This window comes from Syngnathus leptorhynchus, chromosome 1 (assembly GCF_054491065.1).
Source record: "Syngnathus leptorhynchus isolate UIUO chromosome 1, UIUO_Slep, whole genome shotgun sequence".
Lineage (NCBI taxonomy): Eukaryota > Metazoa > Chordata > Actinopteri > Syngnathiformes > Syngnathidae > Syngnathus > Syngnathus leptorhynchus.
Window position 1 is genome coordinate 5,614,100 of NC_141195.1, and position 25,924 is coordinate 5,640,023.

A 25,924-nucleotide genomic window follows, 5' to 3' on the forward strand; every position below is an offset into this window, starting at 1 on the left:
ATTGTGTTACATTGTGTGCAATCATCAGTTCAATGTTGGCCTTTGAGAAAAATCCTTTTAAAACGTGATGACGGTTATTTCAATCATGGATGACTTGTAAATACAAAGTCTGAGGGTGCCATTTTCGTGCTCAGTGCACATCAAGCATAAAGCGCGGTCTAACTGAGCGTTAAGGTGGAGTTTTCTCTCTTTTTGGGTGTTGGATTTATTCTATTTAATTAAATATATGTTTAATTCAGGTGGATTCGTTAGATTTTACCAACCAACCAACCAACCAACCAACCAACCAACCAACCAACCAACCAACCAACCCACCAACCAACCAACCAACCCACCAACCAACCCACCAACCAACCCACCAATCAATCAATCAATCAATCAATCAATCAATCAATCAATCAATCAATCAATCAATCAATCAATCAATCAATCAAAAGCAAAAAAAATCTCTGCTTTGGGTTCATGATTGCTCTTGCACTGCTTATTTCATTTCATCTGGCACCACTCAGTGTTCGAAAAGGGAATCGCAACAAGAGAAATCAAGAGCAGCTAATTCAAGGATGGATGGATGGATGGATGGATGGATGGATGGATGGATGGATGGATGGATGGATGGATGGATGGATGGATGGATGGATGGATGGGTAATTTTGCTACGAGCATGTTGATCTGAGCAAACTACAGTAACATTATATTTTGAAAATAAATAATATCAAAATTTGGTTTTGCATTTTTGTAAATAAAGACAAACATGTTGGTTTACAGCAATACTACTACAACTACGATTACTACTACTACAGTTAAATGTATTGCAATGTATAATATGCATTTATATGTACACATTTGATTACTTAGGTACGCAAATGGCACTCATTCAGTGGAATGACCTGCAATGACCTTCCTCACATTCTCTTCCAAAGAAAACAAGGGCATAAAGGTAGAGTGGCCACAAGATCACTACATCAAATCTCGATAAAGAAAAACATTTATTTCCGTTTTTGTAACAAACCAACAAATTATGTCATGCAATTCATAGATAAGCACTTTATCTGAAAAAAAAAAAAAAAAACATTTTTATTGAATGGCAAAAAAGCCCTAACAATCCCGGTTGTTGCCAGATTCTTCACTCTGCAGGAGACAAACACAATCATTAAATATATCAAACTTTTGCTTTAAAGAAGGCATGCAACCCTTACCTCGGACACTGAGCATGGTGGAACATTCAGATCGGCCCAGGGCGTTCTCTGCTATGACAGTGTATTTCCCTACATCTTTAGGACCGACGTTTAGGATCAACATGGAACAAACTCCACAGGTATTCGAGATGTAATAGTTGGTGTTTGTGTTGAGGCTGATGTGATTTAGGTACCACGTGATTCGAGGTTTGGGGTTTCCCGTCACAGCGCAGCTCATATGACATTCGTAACCTTTTGGTGCCGCATGCAGCTTCAGTGGTACGGTGAAGTCCGGAGCGCATCGCAGGTCGCGTTCTTCTCTGTTTGGTAAGATCAGCGAAAGCTTTTCTGCAAAAGGTGAATCAAAAGTAAAGTTGATGTCAAGCAAGTCAAGGTTTGAAGTGTATGTGCTGGAATTAGGATCCCGCTGGATTCACCAGATGGCACTTAACCTTTATTTTTCACGTATAGCAAAATAAAAAAAAATAAAAAAACAGTGTTTGCATTTTGCATAAATTATATCATATAATCTACAATGATTTGCTATCGCATAAATATCACCTGAAAAAGTAATACATGCGTACGTGGATTAACTTTGTTGCTGCAAACTCTCCCACGTATTTACAAATACGTCCAAACATATTTAGATATGTTCAAATATATTCACTGAATAATTGACGCCCGCCCTAAAAACGTTGTAATTGTCTATCGATACCACAAGATGGCAGTAAAGCTCTCTCTCTTTTTTTTTTTATTTTACCCCCAGTTAGACAAGTCTAGGCATTCAATGTAGTTCCTTGGTCCTAAAATGCCAAAAGATGGCATCAATGCAATAATTTAAAGCAATATTTTGAAAACATTAGACATGACGTTAACCTGAGCTGAAAAAAAAACTGCAAATGCCAAAGAGAAAATATGCAGGGGCGAGGGATGGTCGCTGCACATATTTCTAGTGAACAGCATCACAGGGGTTGGTGCCCCTGGTTGTATGACTCACAAACCTTTCTTTCTCCCCACGGCCCAGGTGAGTGACTCAGAAGGTGCCGACACACCCATGTCGTTCTTGGCATAGACCCGAAAATGGTATTCCCTTCCGGCCATGATATTGCATACAGTGAACTTGTTATTGAAAAGTCTGTCTGCCACTGTGGTCCAAGTGTGTTTGGTGGAGTCCAGTTTGGAAATGGTGTAATGCAGCCGGTCATCAAGCGTCTCATCGGGAGAAGGTTGCCAAGTCACTTGAACTGTACCAGGCACGTTTTCCTCTATTTCCACCGGTCCTGGAGGCTTAGGATCATCTGCAAGCACAGTCAGACATTTGAACTTCAAAGTAGAGCAGTCTTCATGCTGCCGCACAGCATGATGGTTTTTACCTGTCACCCTAACTTCCGTACTGAAGGTCTCCTGTCCTGCCAAATTTTTCACCAAAATGGAGTAGATGCCCGAATCGGAGCGTTCTGACAATGGGATCAACATCTGTGAAGCGCCATCTGAGTTACTCAATGTGACTCGCTTTGGCACAGGCCCGTTGTCCTTGAGCCACGTGATGTCCGGTGGTGGCGAAGCCTTTGAAACGGAGCATTAGCAAAGAAATGACATCCCAGAATCTTCAATTGAGTCCAAGACAAGATAAAAGTTGAAACCTCACCTCAAAGTTAATGGTCACTCTGACTGTGTTTCCTGCCCTCACCACAATAAATGTTTTCATCTTTTTATTTGTGAACTTTGGTCTCACTAAGAGATGGGGGGGGGGGGAATAAAAGAGTATAAAAGTATTTTTTTTTGTTGTAAAGAAAGACAAAATGCAAAATGTCAGTTTACAAAACTACAGAGAAAATAATAATAATAATAATAATAATAATGATAGATGAATCACCAAGTTTTTTTGCTATTTTGCCATAACACAAATAAACTTCAGAAAATTATATTTTCAAGTCAAAATGAAGTGTAAGTGAAGAAGAATACCAAGAGGCGGCATCGCGAGGACATAGTTGGGCAGATCCTCAGTTTGTCCCTCTCCTCCGTCATTGGTCGCAATGACTCTGACCCAGTACATATCCATTGCCCTCAGGCCTTTTACAGTGTAGGTGGTGGTGATGGTGAAGTTTCGTGACCATTCCAGGCACTGCGCATTCCTTATCTCGACAAAATAGCCTCTAGCTTCGTCCTCTATCTCGGGTTTGTCCTTGGGTTTGTTCCAGGTCAAGACAAAGTGGTTGTAAGATGTTTCTGTCACTTTTAAGCCAATAACTTTTCCAGGGGGCTCTTGGGACAAGAAATGTGGCATTCCGATTCAAATGAATGAAAGATCAACATGAAAAAGTGAACATTTAATTTGAACTGTCACACTTACTTTTGGGATCCCGTGCAAAAACAAAGTCGCACGGGTTGCTAAATTCCCCAGGTCCCGAAAGGTTCACAGCCGAAACCCTGAATTCATATTCCAAACCAGCGACAACATCCTTCACTGCACATTTCTTCTCTGGAAATGTAACAACATTGTTCTGGTGAGCTAGACACACATTGACGTGAAAAGGAAACATAATAAACAGACCTTTTATTGGTTCAATTGAAGCATTGACCCCATTCCAAAGATTGCTTCCTTTTTTGCGTTTTTCCACAATGTAGCCGAGAATTTGCGAGCCTCCTGTATCACTTGGTGCCGTCCAAGAAAGGTTGATGCAGTCATCAAAGGCACTGACCACCTTTGGAGGTGCAGGGGCACTAGGGAAAGCTGAAATATTGAGCAGAAAAAGAAGACATAGTGATTAGAGTACAAAATAATTAACAACTACATTTCAGTTCTTCTTAAATTGCACATTGTCATATAAGCATGTAAGTTTCTTAAGTCTACTTTGACTTGTAGCATCATCTCAGATAGGAAAATATATGAATGGATTATATAGATAGATATAACAGAGAAGCCCCTTGGTGCTCAGGTCACACAACAAAAAGTATATCAATAAAAATGGGAGGATTCTTGTAATGACCTTGTGTGACAGCAGAGGACACCTTTTCATTCCAAACTGCCTTAATCTTAAAAAAAACATTTGTATTCTTTGTCTTTCAGCATGATACTTGGCAATGTTTTAGTGTTTTGTCGTATGGATTTGATCGTTATTCATTTATTGTTTTAGCTGTCTTTGTTTTTACGTCTAGTTTTCACTTTAAGTAAAGCACTCGAGAAATAAAGTAGAGTCGACGGTTGAGTTGCATCACCATCCCACGAAGCCTCACCCAGTATGCCAGCTTGCAGGTCTTCGGTCTCCAACACTTCGCTCACCCCCTCTGAGGTCAAAGCTCGGATTCTGTAGCAGTACTTGCGTCCACGGTCCACGTCTGTGTCGCGGTAGAAAGGCACGCCCGGAATCTCTCCCACTTTCTTCCAAGTGTTTCTCCCAATCTGCTGTCGCTCCATGATGTAATTTATCACAGGCGAGCCGCCGTCATCCTTTGGAGGCCTCCATTTGAATTCAATGCATGTAGCTGAGCTAAGCGTCATCTCTGCAGGACCTAGCGGGGTCGTGGGTTTGTCTGAAACAAACAGAGTGGCATGTTCTCTGAAGTGTTGCTTCAGCCTGTATAGAAAAATCGATCAAATGTGTTTGACTGCAACATTGGCTCACCGAGCACAATGAGCTGTGTTATTGCCTCGGTGGTGCCATGCTCATTTTTGAGCTTGATCTTGATCTCTCCTGAGTCCCTCCTCTGGCATCTGCTCAGCAGCAGGCGGCTGTGATTGGTTGATTTGTCTATTCTGGTGCTGCTGGCGTCATCATGGAGCTCCTCTCCCTCTCTGTACCATTTGATTTTAATGGGCTCGAAGCCGAGAAAATTTAGTTTCAAGACTGCGTTATGCCCTACTTTAATTCTCAAGGGCTCTGCGAACGCACGGAGGTCTTCTGGGTCAAACCTCGGTGGATCTGAACATGGAAAATTTGAACTCATAAAAGTGTTGCACTGGATTGTTATCGAGCTTGATTTCTGGTTTGATGAGTCTTCAAACCTTTAACGTTGACCACCGCCTCCGTCTTACGATTGTCCGCCTCAAAACGATATTTCCCAGAGTGCTCCTCCTGGCATTTCACGATGAGCAACTTATGAATTGCACCATCTTTAGATATTATAAATGTGTCATCAGTGATGATCTGAAAGGAAGGTAACATGAAGACGAAACAAAACACCTACTGATGAGTCCAAGACAAATCTTACAGTCAGCGAAAAAATACTCTTTGCCTTTTGAAACAGGGAGGCAAACTCTTTGTTTTTTGCTGAAGACAATGGAGGCACTGGCTTGACATCAAAAGGTGAATATGTTCTAAGAAATGAACATTTCAACTTTATTTACAGGTTCACTTCTGGATCTGCTACATATTTCAACTAAGAATTGGAACATGTGACTGCCATGGTATGTTTCCTCTATGCCAAACTTCATTGAGATCTTTTTTTTTTTAGCACAGTCAGTTATTCAAAATTGTTATTTTAGCATATGCCGCGGTCCTGTAAAAAACAGTGGGTGGGCCACAAATGGCTTTCAGGTCTCCCAATCTTTGATATTTTGCTGACAGAGACAAAACGCTAATCCAGACAATGCTGAGCATAAGAAGCTGGACCTTATGCCTGACCTTTTCACCATCTCTGAACCAGTCTCCCTCGCAGTCTTCCTTGCTAAGTTTACAAGTTAGCTCCGCAGTCTCGCCGATGATGGCGTTGATGTCTGACAATCCCCAAATGAACTGAACCCCTGGATCTAAAAAAAAAAAAAACCCGTAACAAAGTACATTTAGTGAAAGAAACTGGGGTGTGACATAGAATTTCCATCGGAATACTTACCAATGACCGCGTCTTCAATCAGTGGGCCAATTCGTTTACGCCTCGGTTGTGTGGCAAGGCCAATCAGTTCTTCAGCCTCGCTGTCATCATTCAATAAACTTTCATCTAGTAGGACAAAATATAAGGTGATTCAACAAAAGGAAGACCTATATTTAATCAACAAACAGAAATCTAACTTGGCAAAAGAACTAAACTTACATCTTTTCTTTTTTGGTGTGACCTTCGTTTCAATTTTATTGGACTCATCAATTTTTTTCAACTCCTCATCATCACATGTGTCGGCGGACTCTGCACGGAAATATAACAACAGATAATCAGTTGCATTTGAAGCACTTGAAGAAAGATTCGAGAATGGCGGCTCTAATGTATAGTTTACCTTGTGCTTCGTGCTCCTTTTCTTCTTCCAGCTTGTTTCCTGCGTCATTCTCCTCTGTCAGCTCAGATTTTCTAGTTCCAAAACCACCTGGGCAGCAATTGTGCAGTTATTAGTATGATGATGCTATGCTATCGCTTGTAAATGCTAAGTAATTGTTACAATCAAATCAATATGCAACATGACAGTTTCATCTTTGTGCAATTTTTAAATGAATGAATGAATGAATGAATGGATGGATGGATGGATGGATGACTGACTGACTGACTGACTGACTGACTGACTGACTGACTGACTGACTGACTGACTGACTGACTGACTGACTGACTAAATAAATAAATAAAATTAGCACTTCAAACCACTAAAATTCTTCATAACAAATAAATTAACTAAAGGATATGACCTATTCTTTTCACTACATGGTTCTTCTAATGAATGAAAAGTTCTTTTTCCAAATATATATTTCAAGTCACAGTAAGAGTAACGCGATAAGATGTAGGGACACGAGTCGAAAGGTGATTAAAACAAAACTTGAGACCACCGCTACAACATTCAACAGATTTTAGAACGGCGGTTCTATTGTATAGGTTACCTTGTGCTACTTGCCACAGCACCGAAACAGCCCTTGTTAGGGTCACCAACGACCTTCTCATGGCTGCCGATGCAGGCTCCTCGTCACTCCTCATTTTGTTGGATCTGTCTGCTGCATTTGACACTGTCCACCACAACATCCTCCTTAACCAACTTCACTCCACTGGATTCTCTGGCACTGCTCTAACCTGGCTTCAGTCCTACCTCTCGAACCGAACCGAGTACGTTTCCCTGGGAGGAAAAAAATCAGACACACACACAGTCACCTCCGGTGTCCCCCAGGGATCTGTACTCGGTCCTACCCTCTTCATTTTCTACATGCTACCCCTTGGCAATATAATCAGGAAGTTCGGCATCTCATATCACTGTTACGCGGACGACACCCAGCTATACCTCAAACTCAACCCCCCACCCTCTGCAACCCAGCCTCACCCTCATCCCTCATCCATCCTCTCACTGTGTCTGGAGGAGATAAAGGCGTGGATGAATCTCAGCTTCCTACAAGTCAACAGCGATAAAACCCAAGCCATGTTATTTGGCACTTCCCATCAGATCCATACCTGCCCAATCACAAGCATCTCATTCGCCGGTCACACAATCCCCCTCTCAGCCACTGTCATCGACCTGGGTGTGATACTGGACTCTCAACTCAACCTAGAGTCACACATAAAACACATCTGCAAAACCTCCTTCTTCCACCTCAGGAACATTTCCAAACTCCGCCCCACACTTACCCTGACAGATGCTGAGAAACTTGTCCACGCCTTTGTCTCCTCCAGGCTAGACTACTGTAACGCACTCCTCATCGGGATCCCTAGCAAGAGCCTCCAGAGGCTCCAGTACATTCAAAACTGCGCTGCTAGGATCCCGATGAGGGTGCGGAAAAGCGACCACATCACACCCATCCTCCGTTCTCTGCACTGGCTCCTCATCAAATTCCGAATAAATTATAAGATCGCCCTCCTCACTCACCAGTGCATCCTCGGACATGCTCCCCCATACCTCAAAGAACTCCTTGCCCCCAAATCTGCCACCCGAAACCTCCGCTCATCCAATTCTCACCTTCTCCATATCCCCAACACCAAGCTGCGTACCATGGGCGACCGGGCCTTCTGCCATGCAGCCCCCACACTGTGGAACTCCCTCCCCGACCACCTTAGAGCACCCCAATCCACTGACTCTTTCAAAACCGGACTTAAAACTCACTTCTTTAATTTGGCATTTCTGTGATTCCTGTTTTTATATCCTGGTTGTCGTCCAGTTGTTTTATACTTGTCCTTGCTTTTTATTCTTGTTTTTACTTGCCATGTAGCACTTTGAGATTCCTCCGAATATAAAGTGCGTTATAAATATAATTTATTATTATTATTATTATTACTTGCTCTTTTTCTTCTTCCAGCTTGTTTCTTGCATCTACTATCACCTCAGATTTTGCTGTTCCCAAACCATCTGAGCAGCAAGTGTGCAGTCATTAGCATAAAGGCAATGAGGCCGTGATGATGCTATGATATTGCTTTATAATTTGTGTTTTTTTTTGTTTTTTTTTAATAAAAGAAAAAAGATCATTCCAGCTATCCTTGAAAATGGTGATGTGGCACATTTGTTATTCAGTGTCACCTGAAAACTATACTTACCATTGCCCTTAACCTTCTGTTTAGAAGGTGAGAGTGCAACTAGCGTTGACTTGAGAATGTTACTATCGTTCGCATCATGCACATCACTCCCGCTGAATTTGACGTCATTCTCGCTGAAATTGACGTCATCCCCTCTGTATTTGGCGGACCCAGTCAGGGAAATGATTTCTCCATCTGTCTTTCTCCGTGTCAGTTCCTCTGCGTGGTGTTTTGCTTTGACGGCTTCCAAAATCTTCTCCGTCTCTTTTTGGTTTTTGATTTGCTGCTGTTTCACCACTTCCTCCAGGTCCATCCCTGCTCCTCCAGTTTTCTTCTTGCCCGCTGCCTCGAGGTCAGCTTGTGGCACAATTAGCAATCCCGCTTAATTAATCAATCATTCAAGTGCTGACTATATTTATAATTGAGTATTTCTAATTGAGATACCTTCCACATCTAACGCAGCATCACACGAGGCAGTTCCAACCATGGCCGAGTAGACCCCCTTGTCTTGGTCTGAGCAGTCTTGGATCAGCAACCGGTGGATCATTTGATGGTCCGACACACTGATTTGATATTTTTCACCATCTTCCAGCACATTGCCTTTGCTCATCCATGTGATTTTAGGCTGCGGGCGGGTCAGGACACATTCAAACAACGCAGTGTCTTTTTCTTCTGTTACTGCTTCTTGAAGTTTGACAACAAAGTCCAGTTGGGGAACTGAAAATGTACATCATAACACAGGTTCATTTTTACTACTGGACAATAATAAACTCAAACTTAGTACATAAAGTATTAACTTACTTGTGAAGTTTTCAGCATCCTTTTGACATCCACCGCCACTTACAAGTCTGTTTTTCTTTTCAGAGTCTTCATTGGTCCATTGGTCCATTGGTCCACCCAGTCCATTCTGTTAGGGATAAAAAATAAAGTGCACTCAACTCAATAAAAAAAAAAAAAAGTACCAATTCGCGAATTGGCTGCTTTCATACCTGACATTTCAGCTCTTGCTGCCTCTTCTCCTCCATTTTCATGTGCATCAAGTGCATGTCATTTGTCTCGAGTCCCTTATAGTCTCTTTGCAGAGTGTCCCTATATCGCTCATCTCTTTCTTTGGTTTTCTCTGTCTGCTTTTCATCTAAAATACTGTAATGGAAATATTGATTTGTATCATTGACACAAATTGCCGCCAAAGAGTCCACATCACCTTCAAAGCATGTAAGAAAAGCTTCACAAAAAGAAATATTATACAAATGAATCAACAAGTTACACTTTTACAATATTCCCTTCAACCCAGCAAGAATTGCTTCGTTCAGTGTATGACAAGACGTCAGAGGTCAGTCCTGGATTTATTCTGACATGCCACACATGCGCTCTTACTTTATGTTCGTTTTTCTCAGCAGTTTTCTGAAATCTGATGGGTCAGTCAACACTAACAGCAAAAAATAAACAAAACAAATTCATTTTCTGTAGATAGAATAAAAAAAACTCAAAACACATACAGTACATGTTATTAATGTGTAACTTACTATCTGCTACATGTAGAACTGCTGAGCAAAGAGCTTTTCCATACTCATTTACTGCAATGCATTTGTATGTGTCTGCATCTTCACCCATGACATCATGAATCTAAAAGAAGACAAACCATTACATTGCAAAAAAAAAAAAAAACCCACAGAGGCACAATTTCAGAGGATTATTTTTGAATTCAGTGATTTTCTTTTCACCTCTAATATGTACTCCCCTGTTGATTCATCATATTTTTTTTGATATTTCTCCTTGTCTGAAATGCTGCCACTTGCTCTCTTCCATGTCACTTCAGGTTTGGGCTCTCCTACCACCAAAGCCTTGAAAACAGCTGAATTCCCTAAAGGATATATTGAAATGTTGAGAGTTTGTTTGCTCAAGCTGCAGTTATTTATTGGAAACCTAGTGTGAAAAGCAATTTTGCTAGAACATATAGAAACTCACCTTCTTGGACATGTACTGGGTTCAGTTTACGCTTGAAATCTGGGTAGCTTTTCCCCTCTGGTATGCTCACAGTATATTGTGTGATGACCACACCGGGAATTTTAGATCTCCTCCGGATCGCAGCTGAACAAAGACAACAAAAAATTATCATGTGAATCTAAAAACACACCCGTAAATGCCAAAACACGAGTGAGTGAGTGAGTCAGTCTTTTCACTTGTAGTAGAAATGCCATCAGCTAATTAATTTTTGGGGGGTTTAAGATTTAATCAGATGTGCTTTCCGAATGCTCTCGAGATTTAGTTTAGTCGTCAAAATGAAACAAAGGTTGGTGAAATCTGTCTGTCTGTCTGTCTGTCTGTCTGTCTGTCTGTCTATCTAATATATACATATATACACACACACATTCTGATAGGGTATTTAATTTACCTGATTTGTTGCCAGCTTTCTCATTGAAATGTTGAATATACTGGTGAACGAGGGAGAAACCTAGGAAGCATAATTCACGCATGAATTTAGTGTAATATCATTCTGGTAGTAGAAGTGTAAACTAGCCAAGGGATTTCCAGCACAACTGTATGAGCAGATCTACTTTGTCTTGGGAAAAAAAAGTATCTTGGGAGCCAGTGACAGTAAAATTCACAGTCAGTGGAGAGACGGGAAGTGGAAGTCAGTCAAGCGTAACACGGAAAAGCTCAGAGAAGCCTAAACAAATTGAGGCACTGCCAGGGTCACAGCAAAGGGCATTAGACAGGCGACCGTAATCCTGGGTTGTTTTCTTCTCATCCTCGGTTTATTGTTAAAACCTGAGAGTGAACACTCCACTCAGCCGGCCCAAGCTCTGCCAGCACGGCCACATTCTCATCAACTGAAGCACAGATGCTGCACTCCATCTCATGTGGATGGATACGGTGTCATTTTGGCTCCGAGTTCAGTCCATATTTAATCTACAAATTCACACATATATTTTCATACTGATCCTAGTACTTAATTTGGCTATCTTTCACTACTTCACTGCTGATTAGCTCTTTCAATACTTACAGATTTTGCGCCCAGAGCCCTTTGAACGTTTCAACATTTTGCAGAGAATGGACCAAACCTGTAAAAGTAACCACAAAAGGATTCACATACTCGGTCAAGCAGTTATATCGAGTGTTCGGTGATGGTGATGACTGAAAGCAAATAAAAAAATAAATAAATAAAAATGAATAAATAAACAAATAAATAGATAAATACATAAAGCACAAGAGAACACCCACAGCTGTATGTCTGAATGTCTGTATGTCTGTATTTATTTATCTATTTATTTATTTATTTATTTATTTATTTATTTATTTATTTATACTGATATTATCAACTACTGTAAATGGCCATGTTTTTGGTCACCATGATATTTATGCACCAAGTGACGCAAGCCCATGACATTACTTAATCATTTATTTATGGCTTTAACTGATAATGCAAGATCCAAACAATGCTGTCATATTCAATAAGTAAGAGAAAAAAAATAAAAATTGGAATGCAGTTATTGAAAGGCAATATCTTCTCTCTCCTTTCCAGCTAAAGTTAGCTATGACCCCCATTGTGACTTCATGCGGTGACACAGAGTCTGATTGCACACTGTTGTCACTTGGAAAGCTGCATTCCAAGAAGTCACATACTTACAACCAGATGCTTTCACAGTACTAGTAATGGCATGTCCTAATTATTTTGTGCCATTGAAAATCTTTGTGCCTTGATGATATATTCCTCAAATACCTGATGCAACATTTTTCCATTCTTTAAACACAATTCATGTACCACTAAGAAGGGAAAATGATTTTTTTTACAAAAAGGATCAAATTATTGTTATGATTCATTATTGAATAGCGAACATTCTTTATATAACACGGGGACACCAGTGAGGAAGTCACTTTCACTGACAGTATTTTTGCTCAAAACACAAAAACAGTCTCGAGTTGATATGACAGTGTATGTATGTACTGTACTGAACAGCATACAAAAAAACAGGAAGAACAAATCCTCATCCAATCACCAGTCACCCATTGATCTCATTTTGTAGCCACCCCAGCATATCAAAAAATCTTCCAAAGAAATTCATAAAGAAAGGCAAGATTGGCCCACAGTCAGTCAGTTTACCTTCCTCGAACTTATCCACTCACCCACTGAGCCTGATGGCTCAGAGATGGATTCCCGTGGGCTCTTACCGGATGTTAAATCCTTTGGGAAGCAACTTTGCAAACCGGAGCCAAGTGAGGTGGTCAAGGAGAAGCGTCCGCCGTTTGGGCATGGTGATGCTCAGAGCGGGTGAGTTGTTATTAAGGCAGAGTGGGGTGGGGGTGGGGGGGAGTCTGGTGAGGTAAGGAGGGATAAAATGACTGAAGAGGGAGAAGGTGAAGGAAGGGCTACCAATGTCGAGTTAGTGGAATGATTGGTAATTGCTGATGACATTTGGCTCATCTCTCATCACACACTTGTTGACAGCAAGGTTCATTTGGTCCATGTCGAGACAACTTCAGATGTCGTCAAGAGTATTTGCAGCAAATTCAGATAAGCAGAGTAATAGTAGCGATCATGTTTGTGACTGCAATAAATGGAAAGAATTAAAATAAACGACAAAAAATGTTGCTAATGACCTTGACAAGTGACTGTCAGGTAACTTGGCACAAGTGTACATTGTTTGCTGCTATTTGTGTGGAGTGCGGCACTCATAATAGAACGCAGCTGGATGCCTTGCACCTCATTCGACTTCAAGGTGACATGATTCACGCAAATTCACAGTTGGAGCCTCATTCGCCGTCCTTGCAAAGGAAGATCAAACATTCTGCACAAAGCTCCAACGCCCTTGTCTTGTATTACAATGTGTTACATAATCAAGGTTGTGGGAGAAGCACTTCTCATGACTTTGGAAAAGGAAAGATCAAATGAAGAACAAGGCAGCATTTGTGTTCCCAAGGTCAAGTGGCGGCATGACTGTTACATTCACCACATACTAATCCAGTGTGTGTACACAGTGCGCCGTGACTGTAAAATGTAAAGCGCCGATTATAGACACAGTGGCAACACCCGTTCAAAGACTTTGTTTTTTCAGTTGCTGATCAAATTTCTTCGTGGGAGGCAACTATTTTTAATTCCAGTCATATGTCCTCTCCTTGGTAACTTGTTTGTTTTTCTGACACGTTAGCAACATGGCCGTGGCAGTGTGTTCGCTCAGCCTGTACAATTTTCCATCATGTGTGATTCATTTTTGGGACAATTAATTCACTCATCGGCCATGCTTCATACAATTCTCGTTTATCACCACAAACAGGTCAAAAGTTCGGGAATATATTCATTTCTTTTGTTACTCTTTTGAGCATCTTGACTCAGACTAATGCCAACGTAGCATAGCTTACTAATATGTGTAATACAAGCCTGCATGAGTGCGGGCCAACACCTACCATTGCCCATCATCTGACAATTGGAGATATATCTGTGGCTCTCAGTGAGGTGTAGGAAACAATATTAAGAAAATGCTAAAGGAATACAAACCCAATACGTCTGTGATTTCTAAAGATTTGAATCAATTAGTGCTGCCCAAAGTTCAAAGCAAACATGGGGAAGCAGCATTTAGCTGTTATGGGGCACACGAACAAAATAAGCTGCCAACAGAAGTGAAGTTAGCCCCAAATGTAGCCGAAATGTTGTAAATCTATAATTGTCCCAATTATTGGTATGTGTGTCACATTTTGTTGTGTGAAGGCAATGGATGAACCAAAAAGTATGGAAGCAGGAGTATTCAAGAAGAAAATTGCCTAGGTGAAGAGACAAGCATCTAGAGCAGGAGTGTCAAACTCGTTTTTGTCACGGGCTGCATCGTAGTCAAAGGGCCATTATGATTGTCAATGTCTTCTATCTACTGTATAGGCGACAAAACAAACTGATGAATAACTAGTTTTGAAATCAGAGACTAGTAAATGACAATAAAAATTGCAAGCAACATCTCTATTTTTTAAAAGTGAAGACAATTTGTAATTTGAATAACGACACAAAGTCGATGAAAAAAAAGTTACTTCGCCGGCCACATAAAATGATATGACGGGCCGTATCTGGTCCGCGGACCTTGGGTTTGATATGATGAGCTAGACAGAAGTAACAGGGCTGATGAGAACACATGGCGACAAAAACCAAGCCAGTGTACGAGATATGACAAAGGCACACACACAACCAAGACATAACATTAAATAAAACTCACATCCACAACCACCAATTATGGTGGTGTGAAAAACAAAACATAAAAATAGCAGATGAAAATTGTGGCTTGAAATAAAAGGCGTCTCTTTCTCTCCATAGGACATGGAGCTGCAAACGGCCCCAGTGATGCGGCCCGGGTGTCCTGCCATCCTTGTCCTTCCACACGCAGTATACCTCTAATTCATCTGAATATCCTCCTGAGTGAGCTTGATCCCAAATAAACCAGCTGTATTAAGAATTAAACCCCCATTGGTTGGCTCTCCTTATATTGATAATGTCATGCTCCATAGCTTTCATTCCAGTTACGGAGAAACACAGAAAGGAGCCGCAGAGGTGCTAACTCGACTGCCTGGCCTGCCTCCCTCTGAAAGAATCAGTGCATCAGCTGAGGCCCTGTCAGTTACTCATAAACAAGGAGTAAAGATAGCCTTAGCTGGCCTTCACCAGCAATGAATCTGAAATCCCAATGATCAGAAATAACTACGACTATTTCCTATTTTATCTTTGCATAATCGACAAGTCATGGCTGAGACTACGTCAGTGCTGGCCAAAATTAGTCTTCGTCAAAATCATTTATTAATTTCTACTACTTGAAAATGATGTCTTAATTTGTCAAGTCAAACTGCTTTGCTGATGTCATTATTTTTAATTAGGAAAATGTTTTTGTCGTTGCTCTCATTTAGATCAATTTTAAATGGAATATCAAGTTACAGCGAGATAAGCATGACTACTTCCTTGACCTCATTTCTCTCTAGAGCTGCACCAAGCACAGTACAAATATGCAAAATATCGTTCATGGCCCATGTTCACATATATTTATGGGCCGTGCTCACAGATATTTTTATTGAGTTGTACTCATCATCATCCACTCGTTTATTTAAGGCTGGAGCTTTATTATATTTCAGCAATGATCCATACCCAACTGTAATGAATATTCATGGTCTATTTAATCGGGTTTAACATATATCTCCAAGCTTCCTTTGATTTTTTTTAAACCTATGTGTGCCAAATGGTGGAATTTTACTTCAATCATTTACATAACATATATGGCATTTACATTTTTCTAATTTATTTCTCAGGATTCACATTAAATCCCTATACAGAGTGAACTGTAGTTGCATTGATTATGTGGGAAATGTCAATAACTAATCCAAAACGTAACTAGACATGGTTCTAGGACATTAATGTAGCCCTCTAGATCTATTATTTATAGACTGAGAACAATTTATAACAGGCGAGAATCTTAAGTGCTCACATTGTGACGGAGGCCCATCTCATCCTCATTATTTGTAGCTTCAAAGACTCCGTTCCTGATTCCCTCACCCCTGCCTGACAAATAATCTGTGCGCTTGAAACACGTATTGTTGCTTATGTGCGCACGCTTAGCAGCTAAATTTTCATCCCATTCTGATGATCTGACCAATCATATCCAAGGTGCATATGGCGCTGATCTTCCACAAAGGCATGACTAGCATACTAAATGATTATTCAAGACATAGCATTTGTATTTGCCGATCAGCATATCCATCCATCCATCCATCCATTTTCGGAACCGCTTTGTCCCCACGGGGGTCGCGGGCGTGCTGGAGCCTATCCCAGCCGCCATCGGGCAGTAGGCAGGGGACACCCTGAACCGGTTGCCAGCTAATCGCAGGGCAAACATGGACGAAAAACCATGCGCGCTCGCACTCATACCTAGGGACAATTTAGAGTCTTCAATGGGCCTATCAAGCATGTTTTTGGGATGCGGGAGGAAACCGGAGCGCCCGGAGAAAACCCACGCGGACACGGGGAGAACATGCAAACTCCATGCAGGGAGGGCCGGAGGTGGACTCCAACCCGCACCCTTCTAACTGTGAGGCGGACGTGCTACCCACTGCACCACCGAGCCGCCACCCCGAGCAGCATATTTAAATCAAAATTGTTCTAAATATAGCCGATTGTTTATTTTAAAGATCTATATCATTATCATTTCAATGCAATCATGCTGTAGCAGTCCACAGACAACCGGGCTGTAGTTCCTGCTAACTCATCAGGTTGATTAAGTGTGTCCAGGATGCTGTGGTGAGTCAAATAAGTCAGTGACAGCTTGATGGGTGCTCAAGGCTCAGTGATACATGCGGGCTGTGAAGGATAGTCACTATCGTCCATTCCTACAGAAGAGCCCAAGTGCAGCTGAGGTTTATGCTGGTTGTAATAGGAAAGCATCAGAACAGAGAAGATAATACACACAGTTGTTTGGGTCTGGGTCCCACTTTATGTCCAATCTCAGTTCTAATAATTAAAGTGATACATTGTATTGATATATTTTGGCAGAACTTTTTATGTGGGGAAAACTGTCCGGGCTATATTTATTCCTTGTTAATTCCACTTGATGGCAGTAGATTTCCTTTATATGTCCAACATGGAGCAATGTCTGTCATGCAAACAAGAGGCTAAAACCTAAAACACAGAAAAGGAATTTAAATCAAAGACAGTTCTGTGCACAGGTGAAATGAACGGGGCTTGCAGTTTTGTTTTCTACTGACAAGTGTAACGTTGTTACTGTGCATTTGGGACAGGGTGAGACAAATCATAATTGCAACAATAAGCCATAACATTGCCAAATGAAGATTTATTACTGATAATATTTCTCATTGGATTATAGGCTATTTTCACAGATTTTTTTTTTCATTTTGCAGGCTATGAGAAAAGCACTATATGATGATATGGTGAGGCAATTTCAGTGCAATTATTGAAAAAGGCTCTTCTGGGTAGTGAGACGGTCATTCTTTAATGGTAGCTCAGCTACTCACTGTGGCTTGGTGGCAACCTCGCACCTCCGGCTGGCACTTTTCTCTAATCTTAGAGCTGGTTGCCTTTGACCAGAAAACACAACAAATTTTAGCTGTCCACCGCCGAGCAAACACGAATTGTTCACTAAAAGTCATCTACTAAAGTATAATCAATACCAGGGAAGGCCAATCTGCAGACTGGGGGTCATACTTTGATGGGTCACTTGATAAATTCCCTCCCCTTCCTTTTTTGATACAAATACAATATGAAATACAATATGAATAGTGATGTCGGAGGGTAAGATGAAAAATAATACATCATTATAACTAAGATGGGCTGCTTTTAGCAATGAAACTCCAGGGCTGAAAATGAGTCCCACTCCAACCCTGCCTAGAGAAAATGAAACTTTACCTGGTGCAAATGATCACATAGATTCAAGGAAATTAAAGCTTCTCACTGAATCTTGTTCCATTTCTGTTAGAAAGTGACAGAGGCAAGCAAAGTGGGTCTACTGCAGGGGCGGGCAGTAATTCTGCAAAGGGGCCATGTGAGAAACTGGAATGGGTGTCAGGGGCTATGCCATTATTGTAAACTTAGTTGTTGTCCATATTAATTGAACTATTTTGGTTATTTAAAGCTACTGTGGATATATGATCCTTCTTTGATATTGGCTGAGCCCTTGTGAGAGCATTTTGTCTGGAGAAATATAGCGCGAAAGATTTGCTTTGTTACAGTGTTGTCTTTGATCGAGGTCATAGCCTGACATCTAAAATTACAATCAACAATTTGTCAACATCATCAGTCACAATACAACAACCGAGGAGGTGAACTTATTATTATGATTTTTTTTTTAAAGCTCCATCTGTTGCTCATCCCATGTGTTGTGTATGACATCTGCGCTGTGTTTATGGCCACCAGAATTGGCCCACAGGAGAAATTGTATGGTGAAAATGTAAACTGTTGTGAGGGTTATCATGTTTATGTAGTTTTTTTTTATATTCATGTGACTTCCCAAATTTTCCTTCTTTAGATTTTGTATTTTAATACATTTTGAGCGGACCTCTGGCTTGCTTCCAAACCTTGCTTGTGGGTTCTCCTAAATCCACCACACAAATGCTACATCACAACACAAACAAACCCTGCATCCGACTACAAATTAGTTTTCATTGCACTTCTTACAATCCCAAATAGGCCCTGCATCTTATTCTATTTTGACAGTAAATGTTCTAGTTTAAAAGATTTATATTTTGAATGTAATGCTTTCATCATTTTATAGATCAATACAAACAAACAAACAAACAAACAAACAAACAAACAAACAAACTAACTAACTAACTAACTAACTAACTAACTAACTAACTAACTAACTAACTAACTAACTAACTAACTAACTAACTAACTAACCAACCAACCAACCAACCAACCAACCAACCAACCAACTAACTAACTAACTAAAGATACTTTTACTAAAACACATCCCAATTAATAGTAAAACCACAGCTACTGTTTTGGTCTTTTTCTCATTGTTCATTTATGTTTCCTCTTAAGCCATTTGTTGAGAAGGCTAATCCTGTAGGCCAGAAGGGGTTTCTTAAGATAAAGATAATGAAAACTATTAGGGCATACAAATTTATCATGAACTAATTAGTGGTAGTGGCTGTGAATTTTAAATGATTAAATGAAGCGGTCTTAATAGTTGTTTAATTTGTAAAGAGCCACCAGCATTCGCTCACCTTGGGCACTGACGAATAACTCAGTTTAAAGTTAAAACAAGGTTATGGCTTTGTCACTGCCACCTGAAAGTTAAGAACCACCTTATTTCCTTGCTGAAATAAAAACTTAATACGTCAACATAATTTGTGACAATAATTTAAATGTTCCATCATTCAACATTGTGAGCTTGAACGAGACCATGACACTTAACCGTCTAACTAACTAACTAACTAACTAACTAACTAACTAACTAACTAACTAACTAACTAACTAACTAATTAACTAACTAACTAACTGGTTTAAAGCCTTTTGTACATGCTAGATGCAGAAAAAAGTGTCACCTTATTGTTACGTTGCAAAACACTGAATCGATTTTGTAAAGCTTTGATGAGGTTGTTGGAAAAACCCAATGCAATATTGAATCTCTACTTTTATCCTATTGTGCATTAAAATGTGAGGTTTTTTTTTTGTTCCACTATGGCATCGTTAAGTTTGGACTCAATAGGGATGCAAACTGAAAAACAGATATGACTTGAGAATGCGAATTTTCCATTTCGTCCTTTTCTTGTGTGGTGCTGTAACTTGTCGAGACAGAAACTGTTTTGCCAACGTGATCGCCACCTCCCCCATCTCATCAGATCTTGTCGCAGGTCACGAGAACAGGATCACTTTCTAATCAAGCGCTCACCCTTCATCATCTCCAACTGCCGCCTTTAAGCAGTCATAAATAAGCATGGGGTGAGCTCCTCATTTGTCATTTGCAGTCCTGCTTGCTATACATCTTCCCCTTTAGGAGCCATAGCTCTTCTTTACAACACCTGCCTTAAGTAGAAAACGCCGGCAACAAATAATTCCGGGATAATAATGGGCTCCTCAATGATGAGGAAAGAAACCCCTCATAAAATACCCTTTTAAGTTTTCATTTGAACAGATAACAGGACTCCTATTAGCATATGTAATTTATTTTGTGCTGGGCCATTTTCGACCTTGACTGGCTGTATTCTCTGGAACAGGCGGAGCTAAAGGGGGGCAGGAGCACTGCAACCCTCCCCCTCAAAATATGTTTGGAGCCTTCAGGTGCCAGACCACATAATTGACTTTTTTTCTGGGAATTCTTCTGTTTTCTTGGATTCTTTTTTTTCCCCACATTTCCCCTCACCATACATAAAATGAATCTTTATCACCACTTTTGGAAATTCCTTTTTTGATATGTAATTTGGTTTGAGGACGGACGCCCTGAAATATCCTTGGCTCCCCCTGCATGCCCCCCCAAAAGAAATACTCTGAGAACTATTTTAAAATTGAATTATGTATTTTTATTAGCATAAAACAATATGCAATAGCCTAGTGTAGTATTGAAGTTGTGTATTTTCTTGGAGAAGCTTGATCTGTCCAAGCGACTCTCTGGAATCCTGGATGAGCCATTTCTGGGTTGACGATGAAAGAATTCTCTTTGCCTCAACATTTTTGGTTGGACAAGGAAGGAAACAAGTTTGGCATCTGTTATCTAACATCAACAATGTATGTTCTACCGAAAATGCTTTCTGCTGGTATTAGTTTAATAAAAACTGATGTATGTATCAGGCCTACCTACTTTATATTTATGCTAAATGGTATTTGTTGGCAGACATACCGAATAGTTCAACATTAATTCCCAAAGACTATTACATTAAAATGATCTGCAACAACATGAGTAGCTCACACTGAAAAGCAATTTGTGAAGTAGGCAGTTGTTCAGGTCAAAGCCATCTTCTGTTCTGCTGATCAACATTGTAAAGTAAAGAAAATGTCCAAGGTCACGGGGCCTTGTCATTATTTTTTTTAAGAGATACTGTTGATGCTGTATAATTAAGAAAAGATAAAACATTTGAGATAATTGTTTGTGATTGGGTATTAAAGGTTGAGCCTTGAAACATTTTCAAAGGAAAAGGCAGTTTTTTTAAAATCAAAAGCAAAGTTTGATACGTATATTCTGCGATATGGAGACTACACAAATACTGTTGTCATTAAATTATTATTTACTAAATAGATAATTAAGAAAGTTGTGTTTTGATTCCCCGCCCATTCACATCCCCACCCAAAATTATTTATCGTTCATTTCAGTCAGTGTCCTCAGACTGCTTTTGCCAAATGGTTTCAGTGCCTTCATTTGCTCCGAACGCTTGATGAGTCCTTTGTGATTTGGAAATTCCCCTTTGGTCAATCCCCTGGCAATCCAGTCTTGCCATTATTGATTTCAAGTAAATAATGATGTGTATTGATTATTTTACAATGGAAGTTGTGGGAATTCTCTGGAGAAGGGGGTTGTATGACCCGTGAAGAAAAATGAATGAGGAAGGAATACTGAATAACCCAGTCATGAAAACATTTGATTGATACAAATGATTCATTCATTGTTTTTTTATGATATCAGTGTATTCATCGATAGTCTACCTGAAAAAAAAAATCCACTAGGAATCTGAAAGGATGTGGCATGTTATTTCTGCGTGGGCGGAATACAATTCTTGTAAGAAGTTAACTGTGAAGTGAAGATCAAGTAACTCTGACTGTATTTGTAAACTGTATGTTTGTATAACTTTAGCTAGCACATTTGTTTAATCAATTTCTCAGTCGGTCTTCCTCGCTGGTTCCATATTTAATAGTTGAAATTATAACGATCACATTGTATCTAAACCTCATCTCAGCAGGTTTGTTATATGAGCAGAGTTAAATTGATCTGAAAGTTGGTTATTTCTTGCTTACTTGGCTGGCCAACTAACACCTGAGTCATAAAATGATTTATTTGCCTGCCCGGTACTTTCACAGCCCTTGCTTTGTGATTTTGAGATGGAAATAAATGATCACGGTATGATGTTGTGCTTTGCAGCCGCAAGCTGCGTGTTTTGGACATTGATTACATTCTCGTGAAAGCTCTGGATGAATGGATGAGGGAAATCAATGGATGGACACTAACCATTACTTTCGATTTACTGTAATGTCTAACATATGTCATTGTTGTTTGGTTTTAAAACATCACATGATGATATACTTTCATAATGATCAACAAATTATCATGGTAATGTATGAAAACCTATGTTGGCCCCACAAACATGGGTATGGCTCTGATAGACAATTAGTTGAAAAGTCTTTTGTTCTTGTGCTGTTCTTATTGTAAATGTTGGTTCTTCTTTTCAATACCTTGTCAATCTGTTTCTAAGCAATCAATGCATTGATTTTGTAAGGTTCCATTGTAGCATTTTAATCAGGTTCAAATTTGGATTTTCTAGCACCTTGAGTCTTTTGGGGCAGATGGCCTCATATATAACGTGTGAAAACCGATGTTGGCCCCACAAAAAATGTTGGTTCTTTTTTCAATACCTTGTCAATCTGTTTCTAGGCAATCAATGCATTGATTTTGTGAGGTTCCATTGTAGCATTATAAGATGGTTCAAATCTGGATTTTCTAGCATTTTGAGTCTTTTGGGGCAGATGGACAAATATATTTTGCTCCTGAGCTTGGTGGTTTACAGAGACACCAACTCAGCATTCCTCAAGCACTACGCTTGGCACATGGTGCAAGGTGTACAGGCTGTTTGGTATTTGCCAAATGCATAGCACAATCAATAATAACCAAACATATTGTCTGGTCTTGTCTCCCCAAACAATATTGTTCCATTGTTCCACACTTTGACATCACAATATACTTCCTGTGTCCCAGTTGTTAGGTACACAAGCTAACACTTATCCAATGTTGCCTATGACAATATCCTTTTGGGGGAAATATATTGCCATCCAAAAAAAAAAAGTATGTTTATGTATATGTGTATGCAGTTTGTCTCACAGAAGCCTTCTGGACATTGGCCTTCACGTTGGCAATTTGTTAGCCGCAATCTGGAATGTCCACATGTTGGCCAAAAAGGGATGGAGGAGGCTTTTTTTTTTTTTATCCGCGCACACTGACTGATTTGAATGTGTGAAAACCATGCTGAGGCAAGGCAAGAGAATTAAAGTCAATACATGCTAGTGAATTCCATCTTTTTCCCAATGCCAACATTGGATTACAGTGGATTGCAACATCCAGTTCAAACCTAGGTCAGGACCCACCAAACATACAAATAGAGTCGAAATTCAATTTAACGGACTCCAGATTTTACAGACCGAAAACGGGCACCGTAGTCCACTCAAAAGAGCCCTTTGTACAATCGTTGTCACAGTATGTTAGTTCCTGAATTGACCACTGATATTTCCTGACGCCATATGGTACAATCAAGAGACTGTTGCACGTTTATACGGGATGTGCTGTTAATGTTACAGGCAGAGTCACTTAGAGTACAAACTAGATCTATGCCTATGTGGCGGCCATATTGGCATGTGCAGTGTTTTCAGCCGATGCAATGAAAAGGACATTAGCTTAGTGTCGTGATAGGCACACAGCTCAGAGGCATATCTACCTTTTCATAACAACACAAGAGCAATTAAAAAAAGAGATTACAAATACATTATAGGTTTTATTAGTGCACACTTTATATTGCTCCGAGCACAAAATCTATGGATTGATCCTGACTATTGATCAAAATATTGATTATGCTATGTAGATACCCTGAGCTAATGTACCTACACATCAAGTGTTAGGTGGAATATGCGAATAAACAATGGAGATGAAATCTAATAATTGAGATCCAGGCAATATACTGTAGTGATTTGATGAAAATATATGTCTTCAGATTGTGATTTTAAGATAGATGGAAGGTTTACATGTTTGTTGGGTTGATGTAATGGATTAGTTATAGCCACACTTTCCTGAAAATGATGACGGCACACCATTGGACGGCACAAATGGATTTCTCACACACAGTTGTTGTTGTTGTTGTTAGATTTTTGTTGTTGGATTTCTATCGGATATGAATGTGAGGTTTAACAAGCCCCCTCAATTACAGGGTAGCAAATGTTTTGGAATGAATATACATTCATTTTATTTGGACTGATGAACTGATATCAAAGATTGAAAATAAACGTGTGGGCCAGGAGCCAGTTTTTCATGCTGCATTGAGGCTTTTCTTTACAGGCATGGTTTTAATGGGCTTGACATTAACATTAACACTACTGTGGTGGGCTTTATACATACAAAGGAGGAGTTTGAATTGAATAGGTTGGGGCATTTGGAAGTAGTGGAGGTTCTGGAGGACAGCGGCAATTTTGAAGAAAAAACGTTCTTGCCAAAGTATTAAATAGATGCAGTTGGTAGTTTCAGCAGCAAATATCTTTTTTTTCAGTCATTACTTTTTAATGTTGTCCCTTAACGTGCAATGTTTTAAAATGATGAACTAAAATTGACATCTCTCAGATTTTAATGCTAAATGTAAAATAAAACAGTTTTATTTCACAAAGCTTATGATGTCGTAAAAGCATTATTATTTTACATCATTTATGTCACAGTTAATCACTCTGACTGGGTGAGATGAACATTTTTATTGTAAATCATCACTTCAGATAGAAGGCTTCTATTTTGTGGTTTGCATTTGGTTTAGTCGGATAAAATGATGAAAGTCTGCCCGATTGTTGACTGTGTTATGAGTTTTCGCAAAAACACGTAAATTATTGTGCTTTCAGGAGTTGTTTAGATATCACTTTAAAGTTAACTTTAATGTTTTGTACACAAATATATTGAGTGCCTGGTCACTAATGAAGAGTGAAATTAAACAATCAAGTCAGTCTTTTGTGTCAGAGTTGTTCTGAATCCATAACAAAAGTGTGGAAATAAGATAGAATTTGAGAAAAGTACATAAACAGTTGAAGGCCAAATGGAAAATATGCTATACTGTACACTACTTTTCTGGTTGGGCTTTGCACATTGTCCCCATGTACACTTGATTGTGCTTAATATTCTTTGACAAAAAACAACAACAACAAAAAAAACACGTAAGAAGCATCATAATAATATTTCTTCCTCTCTCCTGCTGATAAATCCTGTGGAGAGGGTTATAATTTTCAAACACCTCTGATAAAGACACCCAAAATAGCTTACACATACTATAGATGGGAACTGGGAATCCAAATTACATAACAAGGAACAAATGACGCCAATCAAGAGAAAATCACTATTTGATAAGACTACAAACACGTTCCATAAAGTCAGCCAGGAACAAAGTACAGATTTTGGCCTTCAGCCCCCTTAACCTCTTGTATTTACTGTACGTTTAATGGCATTTTGTAATTCTGCACAGTGCTGACATTTTCATCTCACAGCTTTTCACCAACTGCTAACAATCAATAACTGATTTCAGTGCTCCGGTGGCGTCTTACCATGCCATTATTTGACGGTGATACATCATAAAAATGTCACTATGCGAAATGCAGTATGCGGAATTAATAGTGCATAGTGCAGAATATACACTGACAAATCTATTTTGATCAAATACACTGATAATGAGTTACCGGTTATATGAGCAATAAAAAAAGTTGATAGCCTTTTAATGCTAACGCAAATAAAATATACATAACTTGGTATGCAGCAAACCTATTTGATATCTGACAAAAGCGACATTTCACAGAACCAATGTCTGCATGGATGGATTTCAATTCCAGCTGGAAGAAATAGATGACAGATGAAGGATGTCTCACAAGTAGAATGGGGAAGCTAGTATGTATGTGTGCATCCATGTCTGAGTTTCTG

The 25,924-nt window shown here is 39.7% G+C and overlaps 1 protein-coding gene across 1 annotated transcript; it reads right to left on the bottom strand.

Annotated features, from left to right (window-relative positions):
- Nucleotides 1-1,094: 1,094 nt before the first annotated feature.
- LOC147061553 (immunoglobulin-like and fibronectin type III domain-containing protein 1) lies at nt 1,095-11,629 on the bottom strand. The gene is made up of 25 exons (XM_085919588.1): nt 11,593-11,629; nt 10,981-11,040; nt 10,554-10,676; nt 10,310-10,449; nt 10,112-10,211; nt 9,963-10,014; nt 9,575-9,728; nt 9,387-9,492; nt 9,030-9,302; nt 8,603-8,942; nt 6,385-6,455; nt 6,207-6,296; nt 6,009-6,113; nt 5,801-5,925; nt 5,182-5,323; nt 4,802-5,098; nt 4,413-4,709; nt 3,730-3,909; nt 3,529-3,657; nt 3,141-3,440; nt 2,824-2,909; nt 2,549-2,741; nt 2,177-2,473; nt 1,197-1,523; nt 1,095-1,128 (listed from the first exon to the last, which is right to left on the bottom strand). Exons 1-25 carry the CDS (start codon nt 11,627-11,629, stop codon nt 1,124-1,126), a joined length of 4,029 nt encoding a protein of 1,342 aa, XP_085775714.1. The 3' UTR covers nt 1,095-1,123.
- Nucleotides 11,630-25,924: the final 14,295 nt, after the last annotated feature.

Bases quoted from the DNA above. Each gene is read 5' to 3' on its own strand.
- LOC147061553 (XM_085919588.1), bottom strand. From the start codon at position 11,629: ATGTTGAAACGTTCAAAGGGCTCTGGGCGCAAAATCT. The intron at 11,041-11,592 runs GTAAGTATTGAA...TATGCTTCCTAG, and splicing joins GGGCTCTGGGCGCAAAATCT to GTTTCTCCCTCGTTCACCAG. The intron at 9,729-9,962 runs GTAAGAGCGCAT...TTTCCATTACAG, and splicing joins CTGAGAAAAACGAACATAAA to TATTTTAGATGAAAAGCAGA.